Source organism: Nansenia antarctica (assembly GCF_963989245.1).
Source record: "Nansenia antarctica genome assembly, chromosome: 1".
Classification (NCBI taxonomy): Eukaryota; Metazoa; Chordata; class Actinopteri; order Argentiniformes; family Microstomatidae; genus Nansenia; species Nansenia antarctica.
The window spans coordinates 89,934,642-89,948,805 of record NC_137674.1 but is presented as its reverse complement, the minus strand read 5'-3'; the positions used below and the strand labels follow the sequence as shown (position 1 = coordinate 89,948,805).

Genomic DNA, 14,164 nt, shown 5'->3' with positions numbered 1-14,164 from the left:
CATGCATAATGTGCAACATAAACATCTAAAAATTCAACAACAAATAATTTAAAAGTCAAAAATATATACTGTATCTAGTATACACCTACTGTATAGTTTCAATATATATATGTTCATGTATATACAAGATATAGACGAATGCAACAACCTTGTCTCCAGCCTGACTGAGAAGCACCCTCATGTTTGAGAACAACCCCTCCTCGCTAGGTAAGTCAAACTGTGTCAGATCCAGTTTTGCTTTTTTTTTTTATTCACACAAACACATTTCTGCTTCCCTGAAAAGTTTGATTTCATCCTGTAAACACTCTGTACACTAGTCTAGACGATACACTACATGATGGCATATAGACAAATCTAATGACAATATTATACATTATACAATGAACCAGGCCAACAAGAAAAACGTGTTACCGTTGTAACATAGTCCATAATCCCTGGAGTCTGTTAAAGCGGTGGACTCACCCCACCATTCCTCTAACATCGACATCACATCACCTCCATGATTCTCCTGTAGTGATAATCATTTATACCACCAGGTATAACCTGGTATCTTTTATACCACTAACATCGACATCACATCACCTCCATGATTCTCCTGTAGTGATAATCATTTATAACACCAGGTATAACCAGGTATAACCTGGTATCATTTATACCACCCTTGTAGGGTGTATGTTTAGGACGGTATGAAGGCAGCTCGTATTTTGACAGAAACACTCGGGAGGCCATTAGAGGGTATGTCAGCTGGTCTGTGGACAGCAGCTGAATGTGTGATTCAGGCGACTCTTACTCTACGAAAGCTGGTGTGTCACGAAAGACTTCTGGAAGTCACTTAAGACAGAACGGCAGGACAATCTAGACATTTTTAGTCGCACACTTAAGAGCAACATAGTATGCCTGGTGTCAGTCTGTAGGTAGCAGTGTCAGTATGGTTGTGTAGCTGGGACATTGTTGGCACCATAACAGCGAAAGCACTGTTACTATTCTGCAACAATAGTAAAGGAAACTAGACTTAAACTTTTAATAGTATTCCAAAATTGGCTCTAATGTCAAGGAAAAGCATTTGGCACTTGGTAGATTCATACACATGTTAAATCTGAGGGTTAGTTCAGTGCCTAACTGTGAGTAAAATGTTCCTTGGCAGAACGTGGGCAGTCACAGTCCAGGTTTCTGAGAAGAGTGAGATGGTGGAGATAAAGGTTTTGGGACAGAAACACGTCTATGATTCAGATGACTGAGTAGGGCACCTTAGGGGTGGGGGGGATGGGTGGGGGGGGGGGGGGGGTGTCCTGTAACATTTAGACTTCGTCAGCTTCTAAGGCGGAAAAGCTTGAAGGCAAAAACGGTTCTGTAAGAATCCCCTGTGCTGCGTGTCTGGGTTTAGTCCTCCTCCTGTCCTCCTACCCTCCTACCCTCCTACCCTGACACCCAGCTGTGTGTGGTGGTCTTCACCCCCCCGCCGTGAGGGAGGAACCCCCCTTGCTGCGTGACCATGGGGTCGAAGTTGAAGTCCATGAAGTCCAGAGAGTCTCCGTCCATCAGCGTGTCGTGCAGGATGCTCTCCATGTCGCACTCGAACCTCTCGATGGACATGTCGTCCAGGTCGCTGGGCAGCTTCTCTGGGTGGTGGTGGGGGTGGTGCAGGGGGTGGGGGGGGGGCTGGGCCAGGCCTTGCCTTAGGCCGTAACCGTTGGTGTTGAGCGAGCAGTACCCAGGCATCCCCCCACCTCCTCCCCCTAGGTGAGCGGAGAGGCCGTAGAGAGGCATCGGCATCGGGCTCTTCCCCGAGGGCAGACGACCGCTAACGCTGCTAACGCTAACCCCGCCGCTACCGTGGGTCAGGCCTGACAAGGAGGCGAGCGCCGCGCGGCCGTTCAAGACCACCGACGTCTGAGGAGGAGGAGGGGGGGGGGCTTGGCTGTGTACGGCGTGTGGGCGCGGGTGGGAGGAGAGGCCATGGGGGTGAGAAGGGTGAGAGGGGTGAGTGGAGTTCCCCCCGCCAACCACCATGAGCTTGTTGGCTCCGTGCTGGCCCCCCCCCCCGCCGCTGTAGGGAGGCAGCATGGACTGCGACACAACCGTGTCGACCGAGGGCATCAGCTCGCCGTGCGGGTCAGAGGAGTCGGAGGTCAGGAGTTCCTTCAGGAGTCCCGCGGGGCAGTTCTGGTACTGACCCAGGGACTGGGGGCCGCCGAAGCCGGGCTTGGACTCAGCCAGCGTCTGCATGGGGAGGGGGGACAAGGAGTTCATCCGGGCCTGGCCGTAGAGGCACTTGCGGTAGTCCTGCTGCTGTTGCTGGGGCTGGGAGCCCCCCATACTGGGGGAGCTGTAGGGGGGGTACCCCACCCCCGGACTGGCCTGCATCAGAGGGGAGGACTGGGAGGACTGCTGGGAGGAGGACCCCCCCGGGGTACCCCCCACCCCCGTCTGCGCACCCCCCCCCCCCACCTGGGAGTTGTTCTTGGGCGAGAGCAGGTTCAGGTTGTCCAGGAGATTCTCCATGACGTTCTCCGAGCTGTGGTGGTGGTGGTGGTGGGGGGGGCGGTGGCCGAGCGAGCTGGTCATCTCCGACAGACTGGGGAGGGTGGAGGTCATTTTGGACGCCCCGGAGGATCCTGGGTAGACCATGTGGACGTCCCCGCCATCTCCCAGGTCGTCCTCGGGCAGGAAGGGCGAGAGGCGGCCGCTCAGCGTGCTGGCGTTGGAGCTGGAGCGCGCCCGGAAGCCGTTCCAGGCGTCAAAGTCGTCGTTGCTGTGGGAGTTGGGGCTGCCGGGCCACTTGGAGGAGTAGGAGCCCCCGGGGCTGTCCGCCCCCCCCGTCTCAGGCCCGCCCTGGAGGGACAGCTGTGGGCACAGAGAGAGGGGAGGGGGAACATTTACACACAGTACGCCTCCTTTTGCAGGCCTCGTGTCTTTTGACGCACGCTCACATCTAAAAGGTAAATGGACTGCACTTATATATCGCCTTTATCCAAAGCGCTTTACAACGGCCTCTCATTCACCCATTCACACACCAATGCCGGCAAGCTACCATGCAAGGCGCCGGCCCCGCTCACTGGGAGCAATTTTGGGGTTCAGTGTCTTGCCCAAGGATACTTCGACATGTGGCCAGCCGGGGACCGCCAATCTGCCAACCTTGCGATCATTAGACGGCGGCTCAACCTCCTGAACCACAGCTGCCCCCTCCATGTTAGCGAGCTTTCTGGCAAAAAAACTTCCAGTGCTGCAAAAATGGAAAGTGTTTTTATCTAAATTTATATTAAAAATTTCTCCAAATAGGACTTTCACTTTAAACAGGAAGCCCCGAGGCGGCTCTAATAGTAGATGAAATAGGCACGGCTGTTCTAGTGCCCAGTAAACAAAGAGTCCAAAAGACGTCCTCAGGAAAGCCGGAATGTGGGTTCAGATGACGTCTTTCTAGGACGTCGAGATGACATCTTTAGGTCTACAGAACGAGGTCTTTCTTAGGTCTCCTAGAAAGATGTCATCTGGACGTCCTAGAAAGACGTCATTGAACCCACATTCCGGCTTCCATGAGGACCTCTTTTGGACTTTGTTTACTGGGTGTTAACTGCCTCTCTTACCTTCTTCTTGGCGGCTCGTCCGCGGCTCTTGGTGAACTTGCTGTTGTTGTCCATGGAGGCGGCTCTGCGGCGGGGCGACTTGCCGCTCTTCCCTCCCTCCGGGTTCAGCATCCACCAGGAGCTCTTCCCCGTCCCCTCGTTCTGCACACGGATGAAGCGGCTGTGCAGGGACAGGTTGTGTCTGATGGAGTTCTAGAGGACAGAGACAGAGAGAGAGAGAGAGAGAGAGAGAGAGAGAGATGAAGGGACAGGTTGTGTCTGATGGAGTTCTGGAGGACACAGAGAGACAGACATGAAGGGACAGGTTGTGTCTGATGGAGTTCTGGAGGACAGAGAGAGAGATATGAAGCTTGTGATATGTGTGTGTGCCCTTTTCTCAATAACAACCCATTGGACCCAAGGCCTCTAGTATACAAGTGCACATCCCCACAGCTGGTTCTCTGGTTAAACCTGCTGGAGTTGACCGTTCTCTGGTTAAACCTGCTGGAGTTGACCGTTCTCCGGTTAAACCTGCTGGAGTTGACCGTTCTCTGGTTAAACCGTGCTGTAGTTGACCGTTGACCAGGGGAGAAGAGGCAGCGGGGATTATATAGTATAAGGTTACTCAACCAGGTAATACTATGTGCTATTCCTTAAACACACACACACACACACACACACACACACACACTCAACTTCCTGGTTTTCAGAGACTTGGCTTGTGATACCCAACTCGGCCATTCAACCTGATGGATTTTCCATTCATTGGCTGGATCAGACTTCATACCCGAGCATTTGTTTTGACTTGATGTTCAGAAAACATAAGGAGGAGCTTGTTAAACAGCGACAGTTTAAGGTGGGCTTCTTTCTTTTAAAGGAATAGATCGCACCTTTCCCGTGGTGTAGTCTAGTAGTTTCTAGTGGGTATACTGTGATTTTTCCCTCCCAGCCTCATATCATTCATTTCGGAACCCATCAAATTAAATCTGCGCTCCCTGTCTAACGTTATATATCTGACATTACATGTTATAAGGCTGATCTGTGCATGATAGTGCTGCATTTTGACATATTTCATGTCGCATTTCCCCCCGTTGATGGTATAAGACGCTATAGTCAGTCCCAATGGTCCAAAAGTCAAGTGCTTTGTAACACAGACGGGGTGAATTTTATGAATGAAAGTGAAAGTTCTGTCACAAAACGCTGTTACGTTACACATTGTTAAGTGGGTATATGGAAATCCTTGGCCTTTCCTAGTGGGTATACGGCGTAGTCCTACGTAGACACCACTGCACAGCAGTCCCTGAACAGCAGAAAGCAGATTGTGCTTCAACCTTCATGCCAGTTCTTGACTATGGTGACGTCATCTACCCACAATGCAGCAGCCACTACTGCTAAACCTGTCCATGTCATCAACTACAGCACCCGTGGCTTTATCACAGGTGGTAGTTAGTCTTCATTACTCTGTGTTTGTGCATAAAGCCCTGCTGCATAAGGACACACATTCCCTAACCCATCTCAGGACTGGTTAACTCTTGATGTTCCTCGGGTCTCCGCCAAATTGGGTACATCCGCTTTTAGTTATAAATGGACTGACTGAAATAGCACCTTATTCCAAAGCGCTTTACAACGGCCTCTCATTCACCCATTCACACACACATTCACACACCAATGGCGGCAAGCTGCCATGCAAGGCGCCGGCCCGCTCACTGGGAGCAATTTGGGGTTCGCTATGCCATTATGTCCAGCGCTGAACGCGCGCCACTGGGAACTGAACAGACTGCATCGATCAATGAACGGACTCCACATTACGTTAACTGAAGTGTGTTAAATAGTTTCACGACAGTAATGTAAGTTTTCTACATTCTCTTTCCAGTTTTACCCTTTTTATCAATAAAACAACGTAATTTCTATAACCACGTCTCGCTGATAGGGAAGGCATTAAGTCTAGCTGCCTGTCAAATCATACTTATTCGGACTCGGGAGTATGAGAATGAGGATGTATCGGGGGGGATACACACCCGTGGACTATTTCAATTTAGTGGCACAAATTAAACTCTAACACTATAGATAGACTAAATTTAACTAAAATGATGGACACCGACTGAATAACTGAGTGGGGGGAAGACAGGTCTCAAATGTGGAACAATTATAACATTTAATACATAAAGATAAAACATACACAAATATATAACATTGATATCCCTAAACTCAAATGTAGTGTGGTGTTGTCAACCTAATCTAATCAATCCTAATCTAATGGTGGGGATGTTATACTCTGAATCTCCCGACTCAGGGCTGGAACGGGCACGGCAGGCTCAATCAATGAACGGGGTTGAGATGGCCGCTAGCGTCCTTTACTAGCCGCATCTCACGGCCCTCGGTGGTCATTCACTGTGCTCTAGCACATCCAAAACACGCAGAACAATAACCTTGACTCCGGTCACTGCAGTGGTTTTATTTAGACTAGATCAAACTAAATTAACTGACTAAACTACTCGCGCCGTTGAGAGACAGGGTTGCCAGATGGGGGGGGGTTACCGCCGAATGGGCTACTGGGTTTAGCGGTTATTTAGCGGACTAGTTAGGCTGTACATTGTCAATCCCATCTGGCAACCCTGCCGCTGTTTGTCATCGCGTAGGCTAGTCTACACATTAATAATAAAAGAAAACATATAGCCTATATATTCGTCTTTTTTAATGTAGAAGGAATCAGAATATGTGACAAATTAATTTGAGCAAATTGTATTCAAATTGTGCTTAAAGGGAATTATTTTCACCGGACATTTATGACCGAAGGTTTAAAAATGTCGGACTTCAACAGATTTTATCGGACAAAGACCGGTAATTACCGGTTAACGGAAACCCTCCTGAACCACAGCCTTTACCTCCACCAGCCTCTACCTCCTGAACCACAGCCTCTATGAATGAATGAATGAATGAATGAATGAATGAATGAATGAATGAATGGTCTTTATTGTCATTGCTACAGTACAGGTACCAAACAACGAAATTTAGGAGGGGTGGCTCCCCTGGTGTTAGGAAAGAAAAAAAAAAACACTAAAAAAAAAAAAAAAAAAAAAAAAAATCACAAGAAGGGAAGGAGCTGGTTTACATAAATAAAGGCTATGTACACTATCCACTGTACTATACTGTACAGATAGACGACTAGGGTTGTCATATTGCACAATAGTGTTATTGCACATTTATTTAAAGTGTCGCAGTTTGCAGGCTTGAAATGTACATATTTGTGCCTCAGCACTACACCTGATTTTTTCAGTCCAGCAGCTGCCAACAATCCGTCCAGACTGTCCAGGGCCCAGAACCTAGGTCTTTGCTGTGTTCAGGGCCTGGACGGCCCTGTGGTGGAAGCTGTTCTTCAGTCTGTTTGTCCTTGCGGCCAGGGTCCTGAACCGCCTTTTCGAGGGCAGCCGGGTAAAGTGTTCGTACCCAGGGTGGGTTGGGTCCCTGGAGATCTTGGAGGCCTTCCTGAGACAGCGTGTGTTGTACAGCTCTTCCAGAGAGGGGAGGGGGGCGCCGGTGATCTTCTGTGCTGTTCTCACGACTCTCTGTAGCGCATTTCTCTCCGCGGTAGTGTAGCTGGAGAACCAGTTGCAGATGCCGTAGGTGAGGATGCTCTCCACTGCGCCGCGGTAGAAGGTCACCAGTATCTCCTGCTTGCTGTGTTCCTTCCTGAGGACTCTCAGGATGTATAGCCGCTGTTGTGCCTTCTTGATGGTGTCTTTTGTGTTGTCCTTCCAGGTCAGGTCATCCCGCATGTGCATCCCCAGGAATCGGAGGGTTGAGACTCTCTCCACGCTCTCTCCGTCGATGAGCAGGGGCTGGATCTCTGACTTTTTCCTCCTGAAGTCTACGATGATTTCCTGGGTCTTTGACTTGTTCAGTAGCAGGTTGTTAACCTTGCACAGTTTGCTCAGTTGCTCTACCTCATCCCTGTACGCCGCCTCCCCCCCCCCCCGAGATGCATCCCACCACGGTGGTGTCGTCTGCAAACTTTACGATGGAGTTGCTGGGGTGGACGGGGGTGAAGTCGTAGGTGTAGAGGTTGTAGAGGATGGGGCTTAGCACGCAGCCCTGGGGGGACCCAGTGCTGAGTCTGAGGGCTGTGGAGGTGTGGGGGCCCACCCGCACCCTCTGGGGGCGGTCGGTCAGGAAGTCCTTGATCCATGCACATATAGAGTGTGGTAGACCCAGGTCTAGTAGTTTGGTCACTAGCCTGTCTGGAAGGATGGTGTTGAAGGCGGAGCTGAAGTCCACAAAAAGCAGTCTCGCGTACGCGTAGCTGTTTCCCCTCTCCAGGTGGGATAGAGTGGCGTGGAGAGTCGTCGCGATGGCGTCCTCTGTGGACCTGTGGGCTCTGTAGGCGAACTGGTATGGATCCAGGTTGGGCGGGAGGCGTGTGAGTATGTGGGCCCGGACTAGTTTCTCGAAGCACTTCATGATGATTGGTGTGAGTGCCACCGGGCGGTAGTCGTTTAGGCAGCTCACCGTGCTTTTCTTCGGGACTGGGATGATAGTTGAGGTTTTCAGGCAGGGTGGGATGGTGGCCTGGGACAGGGACTGGTTGAAGATGTTGGTGAAAACCCCGGCCAGCTGGTCGGCGCAGTCCCTCAGCACCCGTCCCAGGACGCCATCCGGCCCCGAGGCTTTCCTGGGGTCCACCGCCTTCAGCACGCGTCTCACTTCATGCTCTGTGAGGGTGAGGCTCTACCTCCACCAGCCTCTACCTACTGAGACACAGCCTCTACCTCCACCAGCCTCTACCTCCTGAGACACAGCCTCTACCTCCACCTGCCTCTACCTCCTGAGACACAGCCTCTACCTCCACCAGCCTCTACCCCCTGAAACACAGCCTCTACCTCCTGAGACACAGCCTCTACCTCCACCAGCCTCTACCTCCTGAGACATAGCCTCTACCTCATGAGTAGGGCTGTCCCAAACGACTATTTTTCTAACGATTAATCTAACGAATATTTTGTCGATTTTTCGGTTAGTCTAGCGACTAATTTAACGATTAGTCTAACGATTATTTTTTTGCTGTTCGGTTAATGTATCACTTAATTTTCCCCAAATAAATGTCAAAAACTTCTCTTATCAACATTTCAGTATTTTATTCAATTATTCTTGCACTGCAGGGCAATATTCCACACAACAAAAAGATCCTCTCTTTCTTACAGTCCAACATAAAATATAATATTATAAAATATAAAAGTTAACTTCAAGTAAAAGGAAAAGTGCAAGGAATGCAGTAAATTCTGTAAAAAAGTAAAATTCTAACCGGAATACCGTATACTCTCAGTAACAATCTTTAACAATAACAATCTCAACATAAAATATAATATTATAAAATATAAAAGTTAACTTAAAGTAAAAGGAAAAGTGCAAGTAATGCAGTAAATTCTGTAAAAAAGTAAAATTCTAACCGGAATACTGTATACCTCTCAGTAACAATCTTTAACAATAACAATCTCAATAACAAACATAACATTCTCCCCCTCTCTCTGCTCTCCCCCTCCCCCCTTAGCTCTCACCCTTCTCCCCCCTCCACCTTAGGCATTACTGTGGAGGAATGTGAGCATGTCCACATGCTTAGAGGTCAGGCTTGCTCTTTTTTTTGAAACGATGTTCCCAGCAGCTGAAAAGAGCCTTTCAGACGGAGTGGACGTTGCAGGGACAGACAGGTAGGACTTGGCCAGCATAGCCAGGGAGGGGAACCGTGTTATGTTATGCTATGTTATGAATAGCTAAATTGATGCTAACGTAGCATGCGAGCTACGAGCTAGATAACGTACAGTAGGTGCGAGCACCACAATAACAATAGGCTAGTAAGGCTACCGTAGCTAGCCAGCTACATAGCTAACGTTACTAACACCAGAAGACAAGACATACAAACTGTGGTGAGCTACATTGCTTGTGTGACATTAGCTAGTAGCTATCCATTTTTCACTGATACATGGCCGGAAAAGTGAACAGAAATACAACGCTGACTTACGGTGCTAGCTTGCGGCTGTCTTCACAAAGCGCTCCAGGATGCTTTCGCTTCAAGTGCTCGTTCATTGAGGTCGTACTGCTGTGATAGGACAATTCATTTTGCACAGTTTACAGACCACCACATTGCCATTGGTTTCTTTTTTTGTAAAGTACACCCATACTTTGGACGATCGTGGGCGAAGTCTTTTAGCCGCCGGCTCTTCCTCTGTGTTTGCACTGGTCGCAGCCATGTTGTTTTTTACGACTAACCGACGCATTTTACGGCAACCGACGTATTGACGTAGTCGATGACGTCGAATAATCGTAACAGCCCTACTCATGAGACACAGCCTCTACCTCCTGAGACACAGCCTCTACCTCCTCCACCAGCCTCTACCTCCTGAGACACAGCCTCTACCTCCTGAGACACAGCCTCTACCTCCACTAGCCTCTACCTCCTGAGACACAGCCTCTACCTCCTGAGACACAGCCTCTACCTCCACCAGCCTCTACCTCCTGAGACACAGCCACCCCAGTTACGGTGTACCTCACTGCTGGAACAATTTCCAGGTTGTTCGTTGAGGACCTCCTTGGTGAAAGATGTTCTCCTGATATTGTGGTTTTATATGATGTATTGATTTCTGTATTGAACTGTGTTGTGTTTTCTAGATGCTGTTTTCTTATTGTGTGAATGTTGTGGACAGACTGCACCTGCAGAAGGCCTTGTTCTCACTATGTTTCCCTGGATAAATGAAGCTTTGAGACTTCAAACCCTTGACATGTTTACATAGTGTTGCTACCGACAGTGTGAGCCGCTGGTACACTCTTTGGGAAGAACCCTGAATATTATGTATAATACTATTGATCTGTATATGTATAATACTATTGATCTGTATATGTATAATACTATTGATCTGTATATGTATAATAGTATTGATCTGTATATGTATAATACTATTGATCTGTATATGTATAATACTGTTGATCTGTATATGTATAATACAATTGATCTGTATATGTATAATACTGTTGATCTGTATATGTATAATACTGTTGATCTGTATATGTATAATACTATTGATCTGTATATGTATAATAGTATTGATCTGTATATGTATAATACTGTTGATCTGTATATGTATAATACTATTGATCTGTATATGTATAATAGTATTGATCTGTATATGTATAATACTATTGATCTGTATATGAACACTATTGATCTGTGTTCCACCCAAGGCTACACCTATGGTCTTACTGTTAGTACTACTGGTGGTATATTGTGTATTGTATTGCTATTACTTTATGACTTTATTCCACTGCACTGTTGAGAGGTAGCTTGTCAGAAGCATTTCATTGTACTTTTTACTGCTGTTTACTCCTGTGCTGATGAATACACTTTGATTTGCCTTGACACACACACACACACACACACACACACACAACATAATTTCCCACCAAAATATCATTTGAGCAAAAACAAAACCTTCGAGTCAAGCTGGAGTTGCTGTTATGTTGCTATGTAGATTTTCTGTTCTATAATTACGGCAAATCTGATCCAACTAAGAGCAACTGATTTCTCTGTACTTCCCTCTGTCTGCCTGGCCTGGCTGGGCCTACAGCAGTACTGAGGGTTAGGGTGGCTGGGCCTACAGCAGTACTGAGGGTTAGGGTGGCTGGGCCTACAGCAGTACTGAGGGTTAGGGTGGCTGGGCCAGAGGAGGAAGTCAAGGTTGTTTTTGAAGCCCTGGCAGCGGCCGCACGCAGAGATTAGCACGCCTAGCCTAGCGCCCTCCCTGCTCCTGCTGTGACTCACTTCCCCACATCTGGTCCACAGTCCGCCGTGCCCAGCCTCCCTCCACCCCCCCCCCCCCCCCCCCCGGGGAACACCCAGGACTCTGGGACACATGACGCCTGAACACTGACCCTTTTACAAATGAATGAAATTAACTAAACGCAGTGGGCTGATGTCCTCTCCACCAATCGTCTGCTAGGCTGGGTGATGAGGCACCAACTGGGTCGCCTCAGTTCCCTGCATGCAGGGCAGAGCTAATGCATTATCCTGCAGCACACTGACGGTGTGTTCACAGGGTCATGAGCCTCCCTCTCCCATGACCACTGAGGCTGCTGGGTAATCTCAGCTGTGCCGGAGCGACACTGAATGGTGACATCGTCAGAGACAGACTCCAGGACGTCCTGACATCCACATATCACCACAGGGAGAAGACAAGAGAAACGTACGGCTTCGATGTATATACATGTACATATATATACATAATACTGTATCACAACCCCATGCTCAGATGTATATCTGTACATGTACATATATATACATAATACTGTATCACAACCCCAGGCTCAGATGTATATACATGTACATATACATACTACTGTATCACAACCCCTGCCGCTCGCTCCTGGAACAAACTCCCTGACATCAAACAGGCCCAAACCCTACACATATTTAAATCTAAGCTAAAAAACCTTCATGTTTTGCAGCAGTTATGATTTAACGCATACACTTCTATCAATGTCTTTTATCCATTAACTATTGTCTTATTGGATGTTTTATCTATTTACTTCTTATATTTGCTTTTATTAATTGTCGTTTTTATTTTCTTACTATACTCCTCTTGCTAAGTTTTAATAACGTATGTAAGGCACTTTGAATTGCCCCTGTTGGATGAAATGTATAAATAAACTGGCCTTGCCTACAGGTATGACTTCATCTACTGGGGATGTTAATAAATAACAACTTGATGTAAAACTATCCAAACCAATCTGTAGAAAACCAACTTTAGTCGTTGGATGAAAGTTGAGCGTTCTCAGTCAGGAACGTGTCGGGCCAGAGACAGGCGGAGGAGAAGCTTGGCAGGACCACCAGAGACTCAACTGTCCTGTCTGAGACGCTGGCATCTACTGTGTCTGGGTGCAGGAGAGGAGAAATGTGTGTGTGTGTGTGTGTGTGTGTGTGTATAGGGTTAGGTTGTGTGTCTGTGTGTGTGGTTGAGAGCAAGCAGCCAGGGATGGCATGGTACACTGACAGACAGCAACCTTCCCTAGTTCACAGTGCAGGGAGTACGTGTGTGTGTGTAGGTGTGTGTGTGTGTGTGTGTGTGTGTGTGTGTGTGTGTGTGTGTGTGTGTGTGTGTGTGTGTGTAGGTGTGTGTGTGTGTGTGTGTAGATGTGTGTCTGTGTGTGTAGGTGTGTGTGTGTGTGTGTGTGTGTGTGTGTGAGTGAGTGTGTGTGTAGGTGTGTGTGTGTGTGTAGGTGTGTGTGTGTGTGTGTAGGTGGGTGTGTGTGTAGGTGTGTGTACACAGTGCAGGCAGCTGGGTTTGAAAGCCAAAACACAGAGAAAACAGTTGCACTTTGTGCCAATTAATGAAGCTGCACTTTATTTGATGGATTCATTTATTCTACCTGTTATTATTATCCTTGTTATTATTCTACCTGTTATTATTCTACCTGTTATTATTCTACCTGTTATTATTCTACCTGTTATTATTCTACCTGTTATTATTCTCCTGGTGTTTCACCTGCGGAGGTGTTCATGTTTGTTCATAATCACTGGCCCATCTGATCCACTTCCTCTGGGTCTGATGACTCAGTGACTCAAGGACTCTTCGGTTGTTTTTGGCTGCAATGTGCAGGAATCCAACTAAACATTCCAGATAATCATTTGTGTCCAAAGTTCAAATCCAATCACAGCCGACCTGCATCTCTTATCCAATCACAGCCGACCTGCATCTCTTATCCAATCACAGCCAGCCTGTGTCTCCTAGGAGGCAGAGAAAGCAGAACTCTAGCCATCACAATCAACATTCCTGACCAAGGTTACTAAAGCCCAGAGTCTGGAGCGTTGAGCTGTGATTGCTCTAGGAAGACTTTCTAATCTCGTTTCTTGGAAATGTGACAACATCCTATCACCTGATTATAACAACATCCTATCACCTGATTATAACAACATCCTATCACCTGATTATAACAACATCCTATCACCTGATTATAACAACATCCTATCACCTGATTATAACAACATCCTGATTACAACCAGTTCTGGAACTCTCAACCAGTTCTGGAACTCTCAACCAGTTCTAGAACTATCAACCAGTTCTAGAACTATCAACCAGTTCTGGAACTCTCAACCAGTTCTAGAACTCTCAACCAGTTCTGGAACTCTCAACCAGTTATGAACTCTCAACCAGTTCTAGAACTATCAACCAGTTCTGGAACTCTCAACCAGTTCTAGAACTCTCAACCAGTTCTGGAACTCTCAACCAGTTCTAGAACTATCAACCAGTTCTGGAACTCTCAACCAGTTCTAGAACTATCAACCAGTTCTAGAACTCTCAACCAGTTCTAGAACTATCAACCAGTTCTGGAACTATCAACCAGTGTTTAGGCAGTGTCTAGTGTTAAAGCAGGTGCTAAACTAATAATAACCATCTGCTCCATGATAGGCTCACTATAACAGCGGAGCCCTCCCGGCGTCTCAAGTCGAGACACCCATTTGTGCCTGCCGCACAGGATCTCAGGCAGCAATGCAGAGATCTCAACATCAGTGCGGCAGGATGGGCGGATTATATGTGGCGCGCGGAGTGGGAGGCTAACAC

The 14,164-nt window shown here is 47.7% G+C and overlaps 1 protein-coding gene across 1 annotated transcript in view; it reads right to left on the bottom strand.

Moving 5' to 3' along the window:
- Positions 1-1,416: 1,416 nt before the first annotated feature.
- The window catches only part of foxo1a (forkhead box O1 a), a gene marked incomplete at both ends in the record, with an annotated part of 44,542 nt that continues 31,794 nt past the window's right edge, over positions 1,417-14,164 (bottom strand). The window contains 2 exons of the mRNA XM_080534152.1: positions 1,417-2,844; positions 3,585-3,776. Coding sequence (XP_080390278.1) covers positions 1,417-2,844; positions 3,585-3,776 — 1,620 coding nt within the window. The remainder of the gene's footprint in view (positions 2,845-3,584; positions 3,777-14,164) is intronic.